The 25,782-nt window shown below is 35.1% G+C and overlaps 1 protein-coding gene across 5 annotated transcripts in view; it reads right to left on the reverse strand.

Moving 5' to 3' along the window:
• The window catches only part of phactr4a (phosphatase and actin regulator 4a), a 74,561-nt gene that overhangs the window by 2,595 nt on the left and 46,184 nt on the right, over positions 1 to 25,782 (reverse strand). For 3 of the 5 annotated variants that reach the window (XM_056480495.1, XM_056480494.1, XM_056480493.1), the window contains 10 exons: positions 24,658 to 25,566; positions 20,967 to 21,530; positions 11,745 to 11,876; positions 9,451 to 9,961; positions 8,274 to 8,521; positions 5,959 to 6,115; positions 5,826 to 5,881; positions 5,646 to 5,707; positions 1,591 to 1,728; positions 1,210 to 1,286 (listed from right to left, as the gene is read on the reverse strand). In XM_056480495.1, coding sequence (XP_056336470.1) covers positions 1,210 to 1,286; positions 1,591 to 1,728; positions 5,646 to 5,707; positions 5,826 to 5,881; positions 5,959 to 6,115; positions 8,274 to 8,521; positions 9,451 to 9,961; positions 11,745 to 11,876; positions 20,967 to 21,530; positions 24,658 to 25,566 — 2,854 coding nt within the window. The remainder of the gene's footprint in view (positions 1 to 1,209; positions 1,287 to 1,590; positions 1,729 to 5,645; positions 5,708 to 5,825; positions 5,882 to 5,958; positions 6,116 to 8,273; positions 8,522 to 9,450; positions 9,962 to 11,744; positions 11,877 to 20,966; positions 21,531 to 24,657; positions 25,567 to 25,782) is intronic. The other 2 variants (XM_056480496.1, XM_056480497.1) reach the window with 2 other exon arrangements.

Genomic DNA, 25,782 nt, shown 5'->3' on the forward strand with positions numbered 1-25,782 from the left:
AATCTTCTGTTTACTGACACTCCTATGCAATTTGCACAGATCCCGTAGTACTACATTCTTGTTTCTATTTGTAGACTTGTTTATTCTGTTTATTAAATGTACAAATTGTTTCACTTCAATTTTTTATCTCTGTTTTATTAAAAACAATGTAAAAATGTCATTGCACGGAAATGTGCATACGATGGATGCTTTGTATTTGAACCAGCATTTTTAATTTCTGACAATTTAATTTCTGACATATATATATATATATATATATATATATATATATATATATATATATATATATATTTTTTTTTTTTTTTTTTTTTAATTATTATAATTATTTTTTTTTAATTTTTCACTTCAGCACATTTCATTAATAATAATAATAATAATAATAATAATAATAATAATAATAATAATAATGTGAATATAAAATAAAATAACATTAAAAAACAGAATGGAGTTACACTAGTCCGGCTGCACCTGTTTTTTTTGCCTTGATTTGCTTGCCAATGTCTTCTGCATTGTCCTTTATCCATTGAGTGACAATATTTATATTCAATTCAATTCATGTTTATTTCTATAGCACTTTTACAATGTAGATTGTGTCAAAGCAGCTTAACATAGAAGTTCTAGTAAAGTCCAGATTATATATATATATATATATATATATATATATATATATATATATATATATATATTAGGTCTTTTATACATTTATATACTATTATAAAATATCAGATTAATTTACAGCAGTTCATTTGAAACATTTATTTTCAGTTTGCTTTTTTTTGTAGCTCGGAAATAAAACAAACAAACAACAAAAATTATGTTAAATTTAAAAATTATGATCTTTGTTCAAGACATTTGCCCCAACCCTCCCTACTATTCCACTATTCTATAATGTGGGATGGTGGGCCAAATCAAAGGTTACCACGGGCCAACTTTGGCCCGTGGGCCCTAGTTTGGACATCTCTGCTGTAGATAATCCATATAAGGTGTAAAAGATCCAAAATTTTAATTAATACAGGCATATGTCTTCTTAGTCAGTTTATCAGATTAGTAATGGTTACATTTACTGGAGATTTGGTTTTGGCAACTGGATAAAGGAGTTTAGAAAATAATGATGACAAATCTGACAAGATTACAGTTAATAACTCAACATACTTATGAGTGTAAGAAAAGGGATTTATAATAATTAAGAAAGCTTTGAAAGTCTCAGACCTGGTGAATATCCTGCTTTCCTCGTGAACTTCCATTTCTGAGCTTTTGAACTCATTCAGCTCTTTTCTTATGGCCGCCTGGAGGAGAACAGAGAACAAAAGATGAAATATAAAGAATAACCCTGACATCTCAGAGCATCTGCTGGTGTTGAGTTCAACTGTACGATAATATCAAGTCTAATCAACAAATAAAACTTCAGAAACTCTCTTGTTAGCCTATTTAAATAAAATTTGCTTGGTCTTTTCTGTACTAAAGTACAGACATGTTCAATTACGTGCAAATATTTTTATGTAACTCTCTTCAGTTTACATAAGAGAGCATTTGAATGACAGTATATCGGTCACCACTAGGGGTCAGATGAGACCAGTGATTGGCTCACACCTTGTCAGCAGGTGTGAGTTTGGTCCAGGGTTTGTCTGCGCGCCGGTCATAGTCTTGAGCATGAGTGGACTCCACATATTCATGAAAACGCAGAATCTTTCTGGCCTCCAGGTCAGCTATTGTGGGCCTCTGGGACAACTGTGGACAAAAATACACAACAACAGCTTTCACGTTTTACAGGATTAAAACCACAAATTACACATTTTGAAGCTTGAATGCAGCGTGAATATCATGAGGCTTGGTGGGTTGTATTTGTTGGCCACTATTACATTGATAGTTCAGAAGTGAGCAAGCTACAAATGTCAATAATATGTTTAGATATTTCAGTTTGGATTAAATTTCAGATCTATAACTGAAGGATAATGGGATTTTTGGATGCATGTTTGGAAACAAACAAAATGATTTAAAGAGCCCATATTATGGGTTTTTGAAAATGCCCTTCCATGTAGTGTGTAACACAGCTCTAAGTGAAGTGAAATATCCAGCTAAGGCTTAAATCTGTAAGTGTACAGTGTTTAAAACTATTGATTCATCTATAAAAGAGTCGACTCATAGTGCTTCAAACGAGTCGCCTTGATAACGAGTCATTAGGTGTTTCGCGATGACGCAGCCACGAAACACAAGCCTCGCCAGTAGTTACGCGCGCAAACCAGGGAGATTTGAAACCTGCGGCCCCGCCCACTAACACAGAAAAAACACTAGACACACACACACACAGACGCCGCCGGTCCAATGAAGTCACGCTGTGCTCAGATGGATAATATTGACAGTCTCTACCCAAAGATGAGTTGTTAACCTGGTACAGTACACGCGGTTACTCTTTATATTGTCTTATCACATGTAAGCCACGTTAAAAACGCGACGCGTGCCGCTTTGTTTACGGATTTAACGTTAAAGGCTTTTGTGAGCTCGCGTTCCACTGCCGTTTGTCGTTGCTATGGCGATCGATCGTAAGCTAGGAGACAGGAGACTCGTGTCACGTTCCCTAGTTCTTCTGAGGAGCGTTGTGTGTGTGTGTGTGTGTGTGTGAGAGAGAGAGAGAGAGAGAGAGAGAGAGAGAGACTCGCGTCGCTTTCCCTAGTTCTTCTGAGGAGCGTTGTGTGTGTGTGTGAGAGAGAGAGAGAGACTCGCGTCGCTTTCCCTAGTTCTTCTGAGGAGCGTTGTGTGTGTGTGTGTGTGTGTGTGTGTGTGAGAGAGAGAGAGAGAGAGAGAGAGACTCGCGTCGCTTTCCCTAGTTCTTCTGAGGAGCGTTGTGTGTGTGTGTGTGAGAGAGAGAGAGAGACACTCGCGTCGCTTTCCCTAGTTTTTCTGAGGAGCGTTGTGTGTGTGTGTGTGTGTGAGTGAGAGAGAGAGAGAGAGAGAGAGAGACTCGCGTCGCTTTCCCTAGTTCTTCTGAGGAGCGTTGTGTGTGTGTGTGAGAGAGAGAGAGAGAGAGAGAGGGAGAGACTCGCGTCGCTTTCCCTAGTTCTTCTGAGGAGGGTTGTGTGTGTGTGTGAAAAAAGCCTTACACTATGAAGCGCGTGTGCACTGTGACTACTTTTATATAGTTGATTACCAGCTGGGCATTTCACTCTGTCTCGTGCTGAAGCCTGTCACTGTCGACCAATCGCAGCAGGCTGTCATCGGTCCACTCAGCGCAGATTAGCTTCGCGCTGAGGAGGGGGTTGGGAACAAATGAATCGCTGAACGATTCATATGGGAGTCGTTGGGATAATTAGGTAAAAATAAATGCAGATTATAAGACCATCAAAGTGTTTTATGACCTTGCATGTATATTAGACTGTTGTTGGAGACCCTTACAACCTAAATATGACCCTATTTCATGTATAATATGGGCTCTTTAACTTACTCAAGTTAAACTTATAGTTTTATGTTATGCCGATTACCAGTTCTGTTACCAAACATGGAAGATTTTTAAATTACCATTCAAATGATTGGGATTAGTATTATTTTTGTGTGGACCTAAGTAGAACTACTTGTCAAACATTCATTAATCATAGTTAAGTTAATATTAACATATACTGTACTGCTACTAAATGGATCTGTTTATTGTATAATGGCGTGTGAGCTTACATACAATGAACACTTGTATTTTTACTAACAACAAATACAAAAAAATAAAATGTATTGTTTGTACATTATTGTATACATTTGTATAGTTTGTTAATGCTAGTTCATACAATATCAAAAATGAAAAATAGAATCCTGTTGTAAAGTGTTCCCATCTTTGTTTTGAAAGAAACTGTCAGCGAGGACACAGTAACTAGTTGAAAAAAGAAAGTAAAGGCACTTAGTGTTTTGTATTCAAAGTAGAATTTGAAGTCAATTTTTTTAATCAATTTAAATTAATCACTCAGCTAAATTTTGAGTAACACATAAAGTGAATCTGACTTCAAGCAAGTTGTCATTTCACTGTCTCCCACTACCTTGTCACTGCTCAAGAAAATGGGTTTCTTATCCTTTCTAAATGTCTTACAGTATATTTCCTTGATTAAATTTGACACTGATTTAGGAGCAAGAATTATAATAATATTTGGAGAGAGTGCGAGTCAATTTCTGAAACTGTATTTAACCAGCTTTAGTTAGGCTGCAGGCAGGCATGGGTACCAAAACCGTAAACATATGCACTGTAAACATAAGCTCTGATGTTATTACTTCTGATTCTGTCCTGGAAAATTTCTCCCCTACAGATCTGCATGTGAAATTGTGGCAGTGCTTATATCAGTGGATTTTATATCATTGTTTATCAGTATTGTAAGTTCTGTGCTGGATCCTAATCAGTGTTTGAAGATTTTAGCTGTTTTGATTACACATACTGTAAGCCAAGCTCATTTCCATCAAGCGGCATGAAATTTGACAGTTGCAAAGTTAGGGACCAGAAACAGTTACAACATTGATATAAATGTAAAAGCTTAATGTCATTTTAAGGGTTTTGCTTCCAGTAAAAAAAAAAAAGTGTTAATTTATGTGTGTCAGCTATTATGCACTCATTTTAGTTTTTTATTGCTATTTATTAAATTCAACTATCAATATCAGTAAAAATGGCTAAAGTAAAAAAAGAAAAAAAAAATTATATAAAGTTGAATTCAGATTTATTAGCCCCCTGTTTATTTTTTTCCTCAATATCTGTTTAACAGAGAGAAGATTTTTTGCAACACATTTCTATACATAATAGTTTTAATAACTAATTTCTAATAACTGATTTATTTTATCTTTGCCATGATGACAGTAAGTAATATTTGACTAGACATTTTCCAAGACACTTCTATACAGCTTAAAATGACATTTAAAAGCTTAATTGGGTTGATAAGGTTAACTAGGAAAGTTAGACTATCAGAAAAAATATATAGCTTAATGGGGCTAATAATTTTGACCTTACAATGTTTTTTAAAAACTAAAAACTGCTTTTATTCTAGCCGAAATAAAACAAATAAGACTTTCTCCAGAAGAAAAAATATTATCAGACATACTATGAAAATTTCTTTGCTCTGTTAAACATAATTTAGGAAATATTTAAAAAGGAAATTCAAAGGGGGGCTAATAATTCTGACTTCAACTGTATATATTAATGCCATTAAATATATGCCATTTTTACCTGGCATTTAGAAATGATTAGTTATATTTAATAAATGTAAAAAATCTAAAAGTTTTTGACAGGCTGATTGGGCAGGCTTTTGTTTTTTCAATAAACGTTTAATGTAAGAAATGTTGTGTATCATGTTTAAATTAACTGTAAAATTTTATTTGATGAAGATAGAGAAAAGAATATCAGCTAAACATATTGTCCAAAAAAAATAAACCATCAAAATATCAACCATTGGCTGCCCTGAATTTTAAATATTGCCATCAGCCAAAAAAAAAAAACACCATTGGTCGATCTCTAATTTTAAGGCATGCTGTTTTTAACTTTCTATTAATCAAAAACACTTGCAATTTCTGCAACTCATTAGGTATAGTGACCAAGGAGTATCAAGAAATACAGCAAAAGCCAAAAACAAGTGCTCAATTTACTCATTACAGAAAAAAATAAAAGTGATGAATGTGTGCCTTCAAACCTTTCTGGTCAGCCTGCGCTTGATTTCGCTCCTTTCCGCCCGCCGGGCTTCTTCATTCTTAGCTAAAACCGAAGAACATTTAGAAAGATATTCAGCAATTTATTTATTTGGAAGCATCAGTAAATTGAGACCACACATATGTTGAGTGGAGAACTAGTGAAAAGGAATTGCAACACTGACCAAGTAGGATGTTTCTTTGCTCCAGTTCTTGAGCGGTGGGCCTCTGACTCAACCTCCTAAAAGAGCAAAACACAAGCAGTGTCAGTGCTGAAAGGACAAAGAACTCCTAAAAGCCCTCTGAACACACACAGACCTTGTGAGGGTGGTGCCGATCTTGTTTCTGACAGCTTCCCACTGCTCTTTGTTGTTCCAGGTGCTGCTGTCCTCCTCCTGTGATTTCTCTTTCTCCTGCTGACGCTCCAACTTCAGTGCCAGAGTGTCCTTCCGCTTCACACGACTCGCAAGACCACCTGACAAGACCCATTCAGAATTCTCATTTGATGTTTTTACAAACTTTCTATAGATTCTAGCACATGGAAGGTTTAAGTCTTGCACTAATATTCTGAAGTATATCTATGTGAAACAAATAAAAAAATATTGTAGATTTCATTCATTTATTCATTCATTTTCTTTTTGGCTTAGTCCCTTTATTTATCTGGGGGATTAATTAAACAGTGGAATGAACCGCCAACTAATACAGCATATGTTTTACGCAGCGGATGCCCTTCCAGCTGCAACCCATCACTGGGAAACATCCATACACACTCATTCACACACATACACTAAGGACAATTTTAGCTAACCTAATTCACCTGTACCACATGTCTTTGGACTTGTGGAGGAAACCGGAGCATTTAGAGGAAACCCAAGTGAACGCGGGGAGAACATGCAAACTCCACACAGAAATGCCACCTGAGGCCCGAATCAGCAACCATCTTGCTATCTAATGCGCCACCGCATTGCCTATGTAGATTTACATTTATCAAATTTGGTTGGTTAAAGGTACATTACTATTCTAAAGTTTGTGGACAGTAAAATTTGAAATTTGTAATGCTTTTTAAAGTATTTCTTTCATAAAACTGCATTTGATCAAAAACAGTATTGTTGTGAAATATGCAATAATATGCAATAATTCATATATAGTATATATATAGTCCCCGTTTATTTTTTCCCCAATTTCTGTTTAAAAGAGAGATGATTTTTTTCAACACATTTCTAAACATAATAGTTTAATAACTCATCTCTAATAACTGATTTATTCTATCTTTGCCATCATGACAGTAAATTTTCAAGACACTTCTATACAGCTTAAAGTGACATTTAAAGGCTTAACTAGGTTAATTAGGTTAACTAGGCAGGTTAGGGTTATTAGGCAAGTTATTGTATAACAGTGGTTTGCTCTGTAGACTATCAAAAAATTAGCTTAAAGGGGCTAATAATTTTGACCTTAAAATGTTTTTAAAAAATTAAAAACTGCTTTTATCCTAGCCGAAATTAAACGAATAAGACTTTCTCCAGAAGAAAAAATATTATCAGACATACTGTGAAAATTTCCTTGCTCTGTTAAACATCATTTAGGAAATATTTAAAAAAGGAAAAAAAGATTCAAAGGGGGCTAATAAATCTGACTTTATTAGCCCCCTTTGAATCTTTTTTAAATATTTCCTAAATGATGTTTAACAGAGCAAGGAAATTTTCACAGTATGTCTGATAATATTTTTTCTTCTAGAGAAAGTCTTATTCGTTTAATTTCGGCTAGGATAAAAGCAGTTTTTAATTTTTTAAAAACATTTTAAGGTCAAAATTATTAGCCCCTTTAAGCTAATTTATATATATATATATATATATATATATATATATATATATATATATATATATATATATATATATATATATATATATGAAAGTACATTTACGACTTTTAAATTCCTTTTTATGATGAAGAAAACCACATTCAGGAAATGAATTAAATAAACTAAAAGAAACTCAATATGTCAGCATTAATTGTACAAGTCTAGTGTGAAGATATGTTGCATTAAAAACACTACCAAATTTGGAAATTCAACATCCAATGCATGTACATTATATATGAATTAATAGATGAATGACTAAAAAAAAGAATTAACTAAATATTTCATAAATTATCTTCCTTAATTTTGACTAGTCTTTCAGTCTAAAGATTCCTAAATGAGTGTACATTAACTGATGACAAATAACAAAATGACAATGCATGTAAAACTGAATGACTATTTAAAAATAAATAAAAATATCTTGGAAAAAATCAACTTAATTTAAAGTGAAAATTGAAGTGAAGTGAAGTGAAGTGAAGATTTTCAGCTTCATTACTCCAGTCCTTCAGAAATCATTATAATATAAATTTTTATTATTGTTATTATTACTATTATTAATGATAATAGTAATAAAAGCATAATAAGTTTATTTGAAACTACATACAATTTTAATAAATATTTAACAATTTGGCTTTTTTTTTTTTTTTTACATTTAATAAATGCTGCCTTGATAAACGGAATCATTAAAAAAAAAAACTGACCCCAAACTTTTGACTGGTAGTGTGTGTGTGTGTATGTATATATACATAAACTGCTGTTCAGAGTTAAATCATCATACTTTTGGGAACATCCTCTTCATCATCATCTTCCTCATTGTCATCTCTATATTGGATAGATCCATCTGAATCACTCTCTTCCTCCTCTTCACTTGATCCAGATCCTGCATCCTCAGGAATGACAGTGACTCGTGGGTCTCCAATAAGGCCACGACGGCTGCGTGGTTCCAGCTCTGGCTTTTGTGTCGGGCGAGGGACTGCCCGCAGCTTCTGCAGCTCTTCTTCCATGTCAAAATCATCATCCTCAGGACTGAATAACATACAATTACAGTAAACATGTGAATGATATGGGGTTGTGTCTATAAAGCTTTACCACAACACATAGCAAGCATGAAACCTGATAGTGTTGTATATATGTAATTTAGGACAGTTGAAATCTGCTGTCAGTATTCTCAACCAAAAGCTATGTTTGAATGCACAGCAAAGCCTACAGCCAACAACCAACTAGTTCACTTGTATTAGTAAAATAATTTTCATTATCAACAGGTGGCGCTATGGTCTATCTACATCATCATAAAAGGGAAAACCTGAAACTAGAGATGCTTTCAGAAGAACTTAGCTCTTGGAAATTGAGACAGATTTCTTAAACAATCTACAACAAATTAGTTTTTGATAAATATGTGAATTTTTTTAAATGCCACAATAAAAAAATTCTTGTTAAATGACATCAGAAGTGGGGAAAAAGATGGTCAAACAAAACCCTTTACATACAAAATCACTTTGGCTGTTTTCAAAATCAACACCTACACCCTAATTCATGATCATTTACATTAGTTAACTATTATAGTCCACTTAAAGGAGTGAATAAAATCGAGTGAGTGAATTCGAGCAAGGAATGCCATTTTGTTTGTGATTTATTGGTTGATAAAAAAAAAAAAAAAAAAATATATATATATATATATATATATATATATATATATATATATATATATATATATATATATATATATATATATATATATATATATATATATATATATATATATATACATCAGGGGTAGACAAGTTTGATCTTGAAGGGCCACAGTGACTCTTCAGCACCAAACTAGGACACCTCAGCCTATATAAAAAGCTTAGCATAACATTAACTTACACTCTTTCCTGGGGTAGAAATCAGTTACAAGCAATAAAAGTTCAAGGGCAAAGGACATTTTAAGATAAACAAATATAAACACTCACAGTCGCAGAGGTTCGATAGTGACTGGAAGCGAGTATCTCCCTCCTCCTGGGGCCTCATTGAGAAAGTCTGGAGGTGTTTCAAAAAGAAGCGAGTGTGCTCGCTGGGAACCTTCCGGGTTGGGATGGACAGGGCCTGGACTGTTCAAAGCTCTCTGGATGCGTATATGTAAAGGTAGAGGTGGTGGCTGAGAAGGTGGTTCTGTGGTGGGACTGGGTGGGTCTACACGGACGACATCAGGGGGCTGGTGGGCACGAGGGGGGGATGGTGGGATATGGGGTGGTGGAGGAGAGAATCCTCCAGAGTTTGAGTTTTTGCTGTCATCTAATTGGGCAGAGGGTGGAGCAGATATTGGTGCAGCGGCTGGGATTGGAACAGAGGTGGGGGCAGGGGGCGGAGGCTCAGGCTGATTGGCTGAAGAGACGTCTGAGTTGCGTTTGGTCACAGGAGTATTCCTCTTTGGGGGAATGGGAGGAGACCGCTTGACTGGGACCGGGACTTGAGAGGGATCCACTGTGGGGAAAAAAGAGCAAAATCAGCTTTCCAGATAAAACGGTTCAAGCACACATGGCAATAACTATTTAATCTATATTAAGGCAACAAGCTATGATGTTATCAGCCAAGACATTGATTTGCATGCCATGAAATTAATCAAACTGGTATTAGTACATGATGGGATGGGATAATATATTAGGGATTGGGAGGGGAGATAAAAAGTTTCTACAATAATACAGTTGAAAACATGCCATTCTATGCAAGTTTATGACCACAAATGTTCCCAGCTAGAAAACTTTTTTAACAAGAAGTGATTCAGAACTCTTTCTGAATACTGCCACAGGGTTCTAGTTAGCGTCAAAGCAAAGGCCAATTCACACCAAATAAAAACTGTAATGACAGCTATGATTAGGTCTAATAATAAATAATCATTCACAAGAAAACAAAGAAATCCACAACACTGCCAGAAAGAATTGATCATTGGAATCCAGAATTTATTTCAAAAATTTTCAGCTAATAAACAATATATCAATGCCAATTAGAATCCACTGACTTTACAGAGCTCAACCATGTATAGTGAAAGATGAAAAACTGGAATACAAGATATAGTCTATTGGTGGTTGTACTAATCTAGTTATTCTTGGTGTAAACAGCTTTAAACATTCGACTTCAATGGTTTATTTTCTCTAACAGGACGACTACAGTCAATGATGGAGTAACAGCTTTGAAGAAAAGCTTTCTGTGCACATGAAATTTAAGCTGACCCTACTTAGCTTCTTACTGTTCATGTTCTTTGCTCATAACTAGGGCCAGACGGAATCTGCGGACATTTTTTGCTAGTTCTGCTGAGAATTTTGGTAAAAATCTGCGGATTTCTGTGGAATTATTTTGGGAGTATCATAACTAAAACCTTAATATATGAAAAAAAAAATCATATCTTTTTAACTTTTATTTAATGTGTAAAATGCAAATCCAATTAGATTCACTTTATTTGGTAAACAAAGCAAGTCTGTCATTTAATATCTCTACAAAAAGACAGAAAATGTTGCTTTACAAACTGCATTGTACATAAATCAGTCTTTACAAACTGCATTGTACATAAATCACATTTTTATATTAGTCAATAAAATTACTGTAATTAATTAAAAAAACTGAATAAATATAGATTTACACACATTATTCAAGTAAATAAATAGAATTAATGATGGGTTAAAAATCTGTGGAAATCTGCAGAATTCTGCGCGCGCAGATTCCATGTGGGCCTACTCATAACTCACCAACATACTGTAAAGGCTAATAGCAGAGACATGTGAAGAGAATAACCACCCTCTTCAGTTCCGAGACAGTTCTGTGCATTTTAACTATGCACTTCCTAGGCAGCTTGTCAACTTGCCTAAACTGTGTTTCTGGGCTAAATCTCAATTATCTTGACCTATTGTGGCTCAGTTTCATACTGAGTTCCAAAAACAACAAACACTTGACACTGCCACTCCCTCCAACCTCAGTATTCGCTGACGAGTGATCTTCATAGACATTTTACAAGAGGGTGAAACATTAGGATAAAAGTGCATATGCACCGTCTACCAGATTAATCCTGAACTAAATCTAAAAAAAACAACGACACATCTTTTGCACAGAATGAAGGGAATACAATTGATTTGTTCTCAGTAATCACAGTGATTTGGAGCAAAATTGCGGAGATATTGAATATGGGTGTGAAAACAAGCATGACTCTGTGAGGATATTAGAAAATTAGGACATGCATGCCAGCTGTTGATGGATTGGACGGCACCAGGGCTACCTGGGCGGAGCTGAGCGCCCCTTTGGCTGAGGTAGGTGGGCAGGGAGAGATAGACTCCAGACCCTGCCTGCTGTCTCCAGCTTGTCCAGTACTGGGGAGGTGGAGATTTGGGATATCTTTGCAACGTTGAAGCTTTGGAGTGGATGAAGGGAAATATGTCTTTAGCATCTCACACAACACTTACAAACACTTTTGGACTATGATTTAGCTCAACAGGTGATCCTCTGAGTGCTTAAAGAAATAGTTTTTTTTTTTCTCATCCAAAACATAAAACTTGTTGAAGACAAATGAATACACTTTTAATTGAGTCTTATATTCACATATTAACACTGTAAACACATACGCAAACATTAATAGTACTTTAAATATGGTAAGCATTTGCTCAAATTTGCGTATTAGTTGTTCAAAAAATACAAGTTTGCCAGGTTTAAATATTTTTTGTGGAACTGACTTCATATGATGGAGGTGGAGACAGTTTTAGGAATAAGATCAATAATATAGAACAGTATTAGTTTTTTTTGGCATGAGCCAAGCAAATGTGAGCAGCCCCACGTCAACCTGTGACTCAAACAATTGCAAAACAGGATTGTGTAAGATTGTTTGCATTTCTTTTCTTTTCAACTCTTCATTTTGTGTTACTAGTACTCCAGAAAGTCACACTTCAGATTTTAAGATGTTCGATATTGTGTAACTTTAAGTGTGTTTTCTGGCTTTCTGGAATGCTTGATTTTTATTGGCCAATCATGCCATTCAGTGGTTTGTATTCCATAGAAGCAACCAGTAAGTTCAAATGCTCATTCTGACCACTAAAGTCAGTGTAGTGTGCTTGCAAAGATCTTTATATTTTTTTATTTATTATTATTATCTTGTATTTTTTTTGTGAACTAATTAAAAACAAAACAATAGCGCTCAATTAAATAATGATATCATCGGGGCATTACAAACTCGCTAATTCCAGACAAATACAGCCACTTGCTTCTCGTTTATAGTTATTTATTACATGAAAAATAAAGTTGCATGTAATGTAATGATCTTTGTACACTGCAAAGGAATATCAGATCACAAACAGTTAAAGAAATGTAACCTCAAATCAATCTCTCTTGTACTCATACATATTTATCTGGTGAATGTAAGTATTCATCTGGGTTAAACTGCTAGAAACTGTTTTCATTGTATAAGCATTGTACTCAGTGAGCTTATAAAATATTTTTAACTGAAATTAATACTTTTCTACCAATTATTTACTTATGTGCAGGTTGACAAAACAAAATCATGGTATTTTCGGTGATAATAACAAATAAATAAATAAATGAGCAGAACTTCCAAAATGAAGCTACTAAAAACCAGTACATGATAAACATTCAGACAAGCTGGTTGTATGCTATAATACCTCAACCCAGATTAATAAATAATAGGGGTGTAACGGATCACAGTTGATCCGTACGCATCACAACCCACAGATTAATAACTTTTTTGAACTTGTAGGTTAATCCAACATTTATAACCACGGCAAAGAGATCGCCTCCAGTGTCTTTAAAATCACATGTATAAAAATCATTGTGGCTTCCCTGTAAAATATAATGATGACAGAAAAAGTTGTGGTGAGACCTACCTAAATGCTTTCTTGGGTTAGTGTTAGTGTCTTAGGTAGTGTTTTCTGTCACTGTTTGTTTAGCCTGCATTAATGCATTCAGTGTAAAGCTGCACAATTAAACATTAAAAGGTCGTGATCACAATTCAAACCAATAATAATGATTTGCAAATGTTTATTAATTTAAACTTATGATTTGCTTTCAAATCTATGTTTGATGGAGAGAGATTAAGTTTTTACACTTTCTCAGTTAGTTACAAACAATTAAATAACACATAAGAACTGGGAGAATAGTTTAAAGTTCAGATATAAACACTGATGTTTATGGTAAAGATTAAAATCACAGTTTAATGGAACTTGACGATGGTGAATGTTGTAGCAATTACATTGTGTAACCAATGGGTGGCGACAAACAACCATAAAAATGATGTCACTGAATAGGTTTGCAAAAATGATACACCTATAATCAAACATGAAGTTTTATGTGTGAATTGTTGAATCATTAATTGAAAAAATATGATGATCTGTTGTACAAGATGTTAGATTTCTATATTTAACATTATCAGCAACAGTAGCAAAGAGTCTAAGTTCTGTTTGTTAAAACCAATGGTTTTTGCAGCAATATTTTTGCAAATGGATAGCAAATGACATTTGTCTCCTACCTTTTTTGCTGATCTGATAAATGGTCCAATCCGTGACTCAAAAACCGCAGTGTGATCTGAACCGTGAGATTTGTGATCCAGTACCCCAGGGGTGTCCAAACTTGGTCCTGGAGGGCCGGTGCCCTCAGAGTTTAGCTCCAACTTGTCTCAACACATCTGCCAGGAAGTTTCTAGTATATCTATTTAGAACTTGATTAGCTGGTTCAGGTGTTTTTGATTAGGGTTGAAGCTAAACTCTCCATGACACCACCTCTCCAGGACCGAGTTTGGACACCCCTGCATTACACCACTAATAAATAACAAAATAAAAACTAAATAAATTAATTAATAATCCAATTCTAATTTAGATTTGACAAAAAAACCTGCATTACAGTAAATGGCTTCTACTAGTTTTAATAATTTCCATAGTCTCTCAATGGTTTCAAACTGAAATGGGATTGTCCTGGTACAGTACATGTATCTGGACTAGCAACATCTATAAATAAATCCTGCTGGACAGGGTTGGTGTGTGCTGTGTTCCTGACACTTGGGCAGCTGCTGCTGGCCTTTCATACCACTGGGCCATGACATGTCTAAAGTTATCTTTCCTCAGTGACACTCTTAGCCATCAGTAGTGTCTCTCTTCTTTTTTTAAAATTCAGCCTGCAAAATCTACTTAAATAAACTAAAGAAAATCTACTGCAAATGAATGAACAATTACAATAAATCAATGTAAGACTAGATTTTTTTTTCTGGTTGTGGAATTCAAAATGTTTCTTTTATATTGGTAGTCAACATAAAAAAAATAAATTAATAAAAGAAAATCTTATTTTGTTTTCTGCAGAAGAAATAAACTCATACGTGTTTAGAAAAAGTGTAGGGTGACTAGAAATTGACTAGCCGAAATTACACCACAAATTTAATTTATTTGTTCTAAAGAAGTTACATTTTATTTTTAACACAACAAACTGTTATTTTTTTAAGAATGTTGGAAATCTGTAAACGTTGACATCCATAGTATTTGTTTGACCTACTATGGAAGTCAATGGTTACAGGTTTCCAGCTTCAATATATCCTCTATTGTGTTCATCAGAACAAAAAAACAAAATCATTCTAACTGATATGAAGCAAGTAAAGGATGAGTATATGATGACAGGAAAGGACCTTTAACGGACAAAAGCTCTAATGTTGCAAGCCAAATTAACATGTGAATTATTTATTTATTTTTAATCACTCAAGTCTTCAAGCAATACGTGCTGTGGTGAACAACCACTGCCAATACACAAAATTCTGAATATTTTTAAAAGGCACTCTGAAAGTTTAAATAATAAATAACTGTTGAATATCAAGTGAAGGATTTTATGAAATGTCAATGGAGAAAATGCATTGGGACAATATATTTGGAACCAAGGTGGCTAAAAAAAGTAGTAGTCACCCACTGTTCTCTATTGTAGTGATAACAAAAAATGCAGAGGACAAAAGTACAGGGAGTTCTCTTGTCTGTGAGAGCAGACAGAGCATCAGCTGCCACAGAGAACAAACAGACACATTACACACACAAACACACTCACATACAGGCGCACACACACACACCATCGGTTTTTTTTTCTCCCAACCCCTGCTCAAGTTCAATAACTTGATTTATATGATTAGATGTGAAACGACACATTTAAAACCTGTCAGACAAGATTACCCGTGTTCCAGTGTAAGCTGTTTGAATTACCTTAGAATCCCTGTATAATTTTACAGACACGTGTTATTATGCGGAGCCAGACAGAATCTGTTGACGGTTTTTGCTATTTTTGTGCATAACTTTGAACAAAATCTGTGAATTTATCTGCATAATGATTTTGAGAGTAAAATAACTTAAAACTAAACACATGGAATATGTATATATACATATACTTTTGTTTAACTTAAGGTTTACAATGCAAATCCAAACAATGCAAATACAAATATAACAAATAATGTCTTATAAATTTTATCTACAAAAAGAAAATATTATTTTACAAACTGCATTGTACATAAATCATATAAACATTTGCATATTATTCAATATTACATTAAAGTATATAAATAAATACATAAATAGTAATTAATAGTAATTAAAAAACATTAATAAATAGTAATAAATAGTAATACAAAATAAAAAAAATGTATTAACCAATTAATTAATGGATTAATTATTTGCAGATTTCTGCCTGTGCAGAATCTGTGTGAGCCTATACGAAGCTGCTCAATGAAACGTGTAGAAGAGCAGCAGCACAAACAGCACAGAAACATGTCTATGCCTGCCAGTCTCGCTGGAACACTCATCTGTCTCTGTGCTTCAGAGATTTTTTACACACCTGATTCACTACACACATTTAGGCCTTTTCGCTTAATTCTGATCACTGGGCAGACAACAAATTGTCTTCTACTAGTTCCAATTTCTGTTTCATGCACTATACATTACACATACACGAAGTCCATAGATTACATACATATATATATATATATATATATATATATATATATATATATATATATATATATATATATATATATATATATATATATATATATATATATATATTTATTGTTTTAATTATATTATATATATATATAAATAAAAAAATGAACTAAAAAGTAATAAAAAAGATACAAAATGTAAGCAGTACCTACTATAAAGTAAATGACAAATATCGTGTGTTGATAGCTTTTGCCCGTTATGTTACCATAATGACACCTGTCAGTTCATGTTCTTTGAATTTATCTTTTTAACACCAGACAACACTTTTGTTACTGCCATGATACATATTATGCTAAGCTGCAGCCATTTTTAAACAGATAACCTACATAACAGCTTAATGTACATTATGGCATTACATTGTACATTATTGCCAACATTTAAAAACAAAAAACAAAAAGACATCAAATTAAATCAATCAATACTAAAGATTTTCTTTTTCTATTATCAAGAATAAAAAAAAAAAGAACAAAAGTACTGGTGGACTTATATTAACTAAAACAGCAACAGTTCACCAGATTTTCTACAGCTTAACAAGTTTAAGGATACGTGAAACTAAGATTTAAAGTAATTTATGGACATTAAATAAATAGCATCATGTCAACGTAATATACTATACAGTTGAAATCAGAATTATTAAAGCCTCTTTGAATTTTATTTTCATTTTTAAATATTTCCCAAATTATTTACTGTCATCATGGCAAAGAAAAAATAAATTAGTTTTTAGAAATCAGTTATTAAAACTATTATGTTTCGAAATGTGTTGAAAAAAATCTTCTCTCCATCAAACTAAGTGCAATTGAATTGAATTGTGTGTGTGTGTGTGTATATATATATATATATATATATATATATATATATATATATATATATATATACTGTATATATATATATATATATATATATATATATATATATATATATATATATATATATATATATATATATATATATATATATATATATATATATATATATATAAATTTGTTATAAAATTGGCCAACATGAACTACTAAACTACAATGTTTTTACAGTATGTGTATACACACATACACACACACATACATAAATACATACATTTTATATATTTCTATATATATATATATAATGTATGTATTTATGTATGTATGTGTGTATACAGTATGTGTTTATACAGTACATACACATATACAGTATACACATTGTAGTTTAGTAGTTCATGTTGCCCAATATCATGTTGCCCAATTTATAACAAATTTAACATTAAATGTAAAATGTTAGCAATATGCTTTTTTAAAAAAAGGAATCATGTATATAAGACCTATAACATGCAGGTCTTTGTCATGAAAATGATGCTCGTGTCAGTAGCAAAATAAAGCTCAGTTGATTGAAAATTAATTAAACATGAATCAGAAGTCTAAACAATACAACGCAGGGAACAATACAGTCAGTCAGGTGGAACATGGAAAACCACCTACAGAAAGTTCATCCATTTGGAATCTGATGTTTAAGTCAGGGACATGTATACTATATATGGTGATAGTTCAGGTGCAGATTCTGAAATGCTGCATGACTGAACAGAACAGACTAGTGGCCAAGTTCGTAAAAATGTACTGATGCATTATTAAAATCAAAAGTTGTACTTGTTACAATTAATGTACTGTGAGTTAACGTGAACTAACAACGAATAACTTTACTGTCATCAAACAACTATAACACAGATAAATAAATGCAACAGATATATTGTTCATGTTAGCAAATGCATCAGCATTAACTAATTAAACCTTATTGTTTTATCGGATAAATAACATTTTGGATATTTTTTAAACAGCTGACCTTTTAATTAAAAAAATCGGCAACAACTCTATAGATGTGACCTTGTTTTTAATTTTTATAATTACAACATATTATGTGGAAGCACCTATGAGAGCGCAGTCACTCTAGTAGCACTCACTCACACACAAATACAGGAAACATTTACTATAGAGAGTGCAAAAAGGACAGACAGCAAATGAGTGCAAAAAAACCCTTTTACATCCTGAGATAACAAAGCCTTTTTTTCTAAGTTTCTAAGAAGATATTTGAGAATATTGTTTTCTTTTTATTATTAAATAGTTCCACTTCATTTCCCAGTGATGGGTTGCAGCAGGAAGGGCAGCCGCAGTGTAAAACATATGATAGATAAGTTGGCGATTCATTCAGCTGTGGCGAAACCCGATTAATAAAGGGACTAAGATGAAAACAAAATGAATGAATGAATGAGTTCCACTTCAGCACTGTAGCATTCTTAAGAATTTAACTGTGCCTGAAAGCTATAATATCTTTAAGCTTTCCAGCTCTAGAAGCAAATGAATAAAACTGCATGCTTCTTTAGGAAAAATGTGGTAAACACAACTACTGCAACAAATAACAACTCCGCAACCAACCCTAAAGATCAAAAATAGTCAGCATGTAAATACTTGATAAAGGTGTATTAAGTGATTCAGGATAAACCATGGCATGGACGATGAATTTATGATATACACCCACACATTAAATAAAAAAAAAAGTAAACTTTAAACTTATTTAAAAGATTTTCATGAAATGAGCCCTAGATGCTCTAGACCAGTGATTCTCAACCACGTTCCTGGAGGACCACCAGCTCTGCACATTTTCCATGTCTCCTTAACCAACACCTGTTTCAGATCATCAGCTCATTAGCAGAGACTGAAAGACCTGAGCTGCGTCCCAAATGGCACACTATACACTATGCACTTATGCACTTACTCAACAGCATAGTATATATGTGTAGTGTCATCCCAAATGGAAAACTAACATTTTTTTTACTGAGCTGTAATTCAAACAGTTTCCCTGATGATGTATGATGGTTGCCAAACTAGTGAAACAAATGACCAAATGACCAATTATACCTGCCATGAGTATAACCGCATTCACCATCGGGAGGCGCTATAATCACTCTCGAAGTAGAAAACTGCTTTCACAATCCAAAATAAGTTAAGTAATCCAACATAAGCGCCTGAAAGCTCTGCCCTTTCTGCTACGTGAGCAAAGCTGCGGTTGTTGAGTGCGTGAAGTGTCCATCATTCCACACTTCATTTTACCGATTTAAAAAGTGCATCAACCGGGTATTTAAAGTGCACTTGTTATTTTTACACTATTTATCCTGTAAAATGTTATAGAATTGGCAATTTGGGATGCACCTCTGTAATGGGTGTGACAAAGATAAGAGACATCCAAAACATGTAGTCTTGGTGGTCCTCCAGGAACACGGTTGAGAAACACTGTTCTAGACAAGGTTTGCACACCTTCGAAAAATAATTATTTTCATGATGGGAATTGCCACACGAGAGTGCCCTCTGACCGTCGAAGGAGTTTTACAACTGAACACTCAACCGTGTTTTCCTGAGGAGAGGATTTTGACCTTTAATTGGGATAGGATAGTGGAGGACAGACAGGAAAGTATTGGGAGCAGAGAGAGGGGAAGGGTCGGCATAGGACCTCGAGCCGGGAATCAAACTCGGGTCGCCGTGAGCACCATGGTGCTATATGAAGGCGCACTTGACCACTAGGTTATTGGCGCCAACAATCCACCTATTTTATGCGTATTAAATTAAATTAAATACTTTTTTTTTATTCAGTTCATGGAAACGCCAAGATGTACATTAATTTATAAATGTATGCGCATAAGTGAGTCGGTTAAAGTTTTAATTCGATAAGAAAAGATGCGGATAAACTACGATGGAAACACTTTCACCGAACAAATTCCAGTATGTGCATTAAAAAAGGTCATGTGATTTTGTTATAAGAGATCATGTGATGACAAAAATGTGTATGAATAGACAAAGCAGCAGGCTGATTTCATTGTAAAACATCTGAAATGTTGTTTTGGTCATTTTAAAACACCTTAAACATTTCAGTAATAGTGTTATTATATTATTCATTAAGTCTAGAATTGTCAAGAGTGTCTGTACACCACCACGCTTTCATTGTGTGTCGACATTTGTCTTCAGAGGCGCAAGTCATTTATTAAATAAAGAAAAGATTCACGCAGCTTCTCCTAACGCAGCAAATTCCATTTTTACTGTTGATATTTGGCGCCAGTTATTCAGGAAGTGACGATTTTGTTCTCTTTGATTCGTTGGATGGAAACGCTGCTTTATACGCACGTCTTTTATTAGACATTTCAGTTTTGCGCATTAAGTTAAATTGCATTTTTGGATGGAAACACAGCTATTTGTTATGATCAATCTCATTTGTGGTTTAATTTAAATTAATCGCCTAGCCCTTCTAAATCATTATTTATTCTAAAACTATATAGTGCTGCCCTATTTGTTTTCTTTTTTCCCAATAAACATAAAAACTAAACATTTTACATGCGTTTATCATAGTTCACAACTGTTTACTCCAGCTAAAAGCAATGCAAATCCAAAAGCAGCATAAAGTTACACATACTTGCAGATGCAGCTTTGAAGCTTAAAGCAACAGGACAAATAATGACTCACCTTGCAGTGCTGTGTTGCTGTTGTGATGGACGGGTTTGGGAGGGGGCATTGGCGGCTGTTTCGGGGCAACAGGGGTGGAGAGGGTGGGGACGGTGTGTGGAGTGGAGTGAGGAAGAACAGCAGGTGGATTTGAGTGAGCAGGGGCAGTGGGTGGTGTCACGTGAGCTGGAGCAGTAGGTGGGGTCGTGTGGGCGGGAACAGTGGGTACGGTCTTGTGGGTGGGAACAGTGGCTTGGGTCGTGTGGGCGGGAACAGTTGGCGGCACCGCACGGTCACCTGCTATTAAGGAAGGAATGAGAATAGTGCGTGAGGAGTCATCTACATTCAAAGAAACAGTCCTAGGAGGAGGCTTAGCAATGGGTGGAGCAGAGGATGAGGATGACGATGAAGATGAGGATGATGATGAAGAGGAGAATGAGGGTGGGACTGGAGCAGGCTCAGTGGAGGAAGCAGCAGCCATCACCCATTTGGGAGGGAGAATGGCCTGTTTAGGCTGTGGCTGTGACTCTTTAGTGGAAGTACTTGCAGGTTTGGGCTCAGGAACAAACCGCACACCCACTGATCCTAAGGGTGAGCACAAGACACATGCACAAACACACATAAACACAAATAAAACACGCAAGTGCACAGAACAGTCACAATGACAAGCAAGAGTCAATGGAAAAGCATAGGGAAGCATGTGAATGGAGCAGCAATGAGGTGCAGAAGCGCTCTAAAGACCACATGAATTCAAAAATGAAGGTTTTGTGATGAGTCCAATTATTTGCTTTAAAGGCAATTGTTGAAAATTCTGAATCATTTTTACTTTGAAATGACTTTTAAAGATTATTTCGGCAAAATAATTAATATAGAGCCGTTTCATGGGGTCTTTAACATCACTGTTGCTTGCAAAACATATTTTACATACTGTATATAGCAAGCAGCTACAGATCTCCTATCATTCTTCAAGAATACCTCTGCCCTGTTCAACTTGAGCCTGGTGTAAAATGTAATGTAGGTGGCCAAAGGTTTTTCCAGTGTGAAAAGTCCTGGTCTTATGATTCTTATTGAATTAACTGATATTTACATTTAGAAATGTCATCATACCTTTTTAAAGGTACAAGATATCTGATTTAAGTGTCACCTGGACACATACGAGCAAAATACAAATCAGAACTAGACCAAATGTGACTGTTTGCTTGAGACCGTCTACATCAGTGCTGTCCTGTGCTTTTTCTAGTGGGCTACTTCCCAGCTATGAGTTTCACAACATCCCAAAGACTTGCTTTCATAGTTCATGTGTGTTTAAATAGTTTTAAAGTCCCTATGAACCAGAAGCTGTGACTGTTATTTTTTCGTATTGTGACGCAGTTCCTAGAGAAACAGAATATTAAATGACACAACAGTGGGCGTGGCTTGTTTTTTACTGCGAGCTTAATGGTTGAAGTGAAGTAGGCATTTCATTCAGAAAGATGGGGAAAAGGGTTTGGGAAGAGTAATTCCATGTAACATTGAACAGACTCCTCCTGTTTCTGTTTGTTGTCAAAACTGACAGTTGGAACAGCATGATTAAATATGTTAGCCATGCCCATTTGCTAAAATATACATAATCTGACAAATTAATTGACAAAAAAACAGGAAGTGCTTTTACAGATTTAAATGAAAGATTAGAAAGACAACTTTTTTTTTTTTCTTAATGACATGCACAGATGAATTGTTCACCACAAAACTAGCAATGTGAGCTAACTAAATCATATGGTTAGTTTTGATTTCTTGGGGACTTTAAAGCTGATGTACTACACGGCACCACTGACGTAAATGTTCACTTAGATTTTTTTTTTTTTGTGTAGAAATGCCTTCAGCAGCTCACTTTTATTGTTCATATTATGTACAGAGTACACTTTTACTTACTAGAGAAGCATGTTGATTATGTTGTATTTGAGATGTTTACAAAATTCTCAGTGCAACATGACATGCTAACTTATGCTTAAACATATTCTTGCATGGTAGTCCTATATTCTGTCTCATGGCCCATTTCCACTGAGTGATACGGTATGGTACAGTACAGTACGCTTTTATGGCCATTTCTACAATCAAAAGGTACCAAAAAGCGAACTGAACCATACCACTTTTTGGGTACCCTTTTGAAAGCATACCTAGCATGACAAAAGGGTAATAAAAGGCAGATGCGCAGCTGAAAGCTATTGGTTTACAGAGATATATCACTAGCTCATGCACGAGCAGGAGAATGAAAACAAAGTCACTACAATTTTTAAATACACAGCCGAGACATTATGCCGTAATAATACATAGATATAATAATGAGCCATAGTCCTGTTGTTGTTTTTCGAGGCCATCTAAAAACGCGAGAGGTTTCACTTTCTCCAAAGAGCTAGCGTTCGCCCACGTGCACCATCTATATTTGAAATAACAAACTTCTTGAGCTGATGTTAATAACGTGCATGTGATTATTGAAGTGCTTCTGACATCTGATCCTTTCCGAAATGGACAAATGTGAGAGTGAAGCACGAAAAAACTAAGAAGACGGGAAAAAAAAAAAAAAAAACAAAGCAAATGATTCTTTCAGCAACCTAAGACTTGAGCAAACTGCCATGTTTGATAATTACCTATGATAATCACCTTTTGAACTAACCCGGAGTGACAGAAAATACTTTCTAACAAGAGGTTATATGTGCAGCTGAAGATTCAAGACACGTATGAGAGGTTTGCACTGACTGTGGACTATATATTGCATGTTGTTTTTTAACCCAAATAAGGACTAAATGTATGCTGTGTGTAGTTTTTTGTATTTGGTAACATATTTGAGTGTAAGGGGACATATTGACTGTAATGGGCTGTATGTGTTCATATATGTTGTATTTAACTATTTATTTTATATAATTGCAGACAAAACAGTAGGCTATTTCGCATCATTGATCTGCAGTTATAATCAAATCATGTTCATAGAAAGGTTAGTAGTAAACATTTAAAGTATTTATGAGTATAAAGCATCTGTTTTGTAAGAAGTGCTTCTCATACGATATGTGAACGACCCCTATAGCTTTACTTTGAAATTTCCTCGAGTGAGAATATCGAAGACTAAAGGTTTTTGTCTTACACCACAGCCACCAATAGGGCACCATTGGTACCCTTTTGGTAGTGGAAATGCAAGTCTGATAAAGCCGTACCGTACCAATCATTGGAAACGAGCCATAATAGGGGATGCACTAAATGTTCAGTCATCAAAAATTATTGGCTGAAAATTTTTCAGCTAAAAGAAAAAAATGGCCAAAAACATGAGCTTTGTGGGCATAGTATATCTATGCTTGTACCACATATGCTCACCAGAAAAGAAAGTCTGCTAAAAAAAAGCATTTGCTATTGCTTGCAATGGTGCCACTGCCCTATCATGGCAATGCTGGTTAAATGACACCTCGACTCTAAAACTTTACTTTTAATGAATTCTTATTTTATTGACTTGACCTTAATTTAGGGTATTGACTTAAAAGGCTTACGAAATTACTTTAATTATTTAATAAAATAATAAATAATTACTACAAAATGGTTTCGTTTTGGTTTTCAGCCAAAAGCATCCAGAAATTTTGGTTTCAACCCAGCCCTACTTTTTAAGTTTCCCAGGTCTAAATTAATATTAAAATGATTCCTTAGTAAGCCCCACAGTTCTGCATTATGAAGAGAATGAATATTTTACCTGTTCGTGCTCTTGTTTCTCCCTCTTCAGATGTGAATCGTGGCAGTGTCCTGCTTTGGAGGGCCTCTGACATCGGCCGGACCTTCAGTCCAGTGTCAGACGTGCTCTTTTGAAGAACAGGCCTCATGTCCATTTCTGACTGCGGTCGTGTTAATTTCCCATCAGACACTTGTTTCACAGGTTCTAGTCTCCTGACATCCCTTCTTTCTCTTTCATCTTTTCTTTCTCTTTCCTCAGGTCTATCGCGATCCTCTCTTTTATCTCTCTCTTCCCTCCTTTCGATTTGTTCTTTTCGCTCTCGATCATCTACTCTCTCTGGCTCATCTCGCCTTTCGTGTTCTTCTTTCCGGTCTCGTGGCTGTTTCCTATCTCTGTTGTCTTTCCAATCTTTTTCCTCCCGCTTTTCTCTGTCATTCCTCCTTTCCTTCTCACGATCATCTCTTCCTTGCCAGTCTTCTTTATTTGGCCTCCTGTCGCGTTTGTCTCTGTCATCTCTGCGTTCTCCCCTTACTTCCCTGTCATCTTTTCTGTCCCGTCGTTCTCTGTCCCGATTCGCTTTCTCGTCTCTTTCCTCTCGCCGATATCGTCCATCCTCCTGTCCCTGTCTGTCTCTTGGTAATAAACCCGTTGGTCTCTCAACATCTGACTCTAGGCGGCTACGTCGATCCGTTTCAGGCAGCAACCGAGTTCGAGCATCCACATCCAGTGGTTGCCGGTTGCGACTAACCTCAGAGGGCACTCGACTGCGGCGCTCCGCTTCAGGTGCAAAGCTATTCCTCTGATCTTCTCCTTGTGGCCTTAAAGATGGAGCCTTGACTTCAGACCCTGAATCAGATTTGCGGTCACCAGGCACTGGACCAGTGTGGCCATTCTTTACTGGAGGAGCTTTGTGATTAACATCATTGCTCTCTGAAACAGATATGGGTAATGGAGTATGAGACGCAAGACAATAGAACACAGTAATGGATACCACAAGAGGTGCATTTACTGAAACAACTGAACAATGAAGTAATGAAGACTTGTGCGATACAATGCTCACATTTATAATGACTGGACATTTTCGGCAGTGGTGGAAAGAGCAATAACAAATCATGCCTAAGTACATGTATCTTTGTTGGAAAAAAA

Source organism: Danio aesculapii, chromosome 19, assembly GCF_903798145.1.
Source record: "Danio aesculapii chromosome 19, fDanAes4.1, whole genome shotgun sequence".
In the NCBI taxonomy this organism is placed as follows: Eukaryota; Metazoa; Chordata; class Actinopteri; order Cypriniformes; family Danionidae; genus Danio; species Danio aesculapii.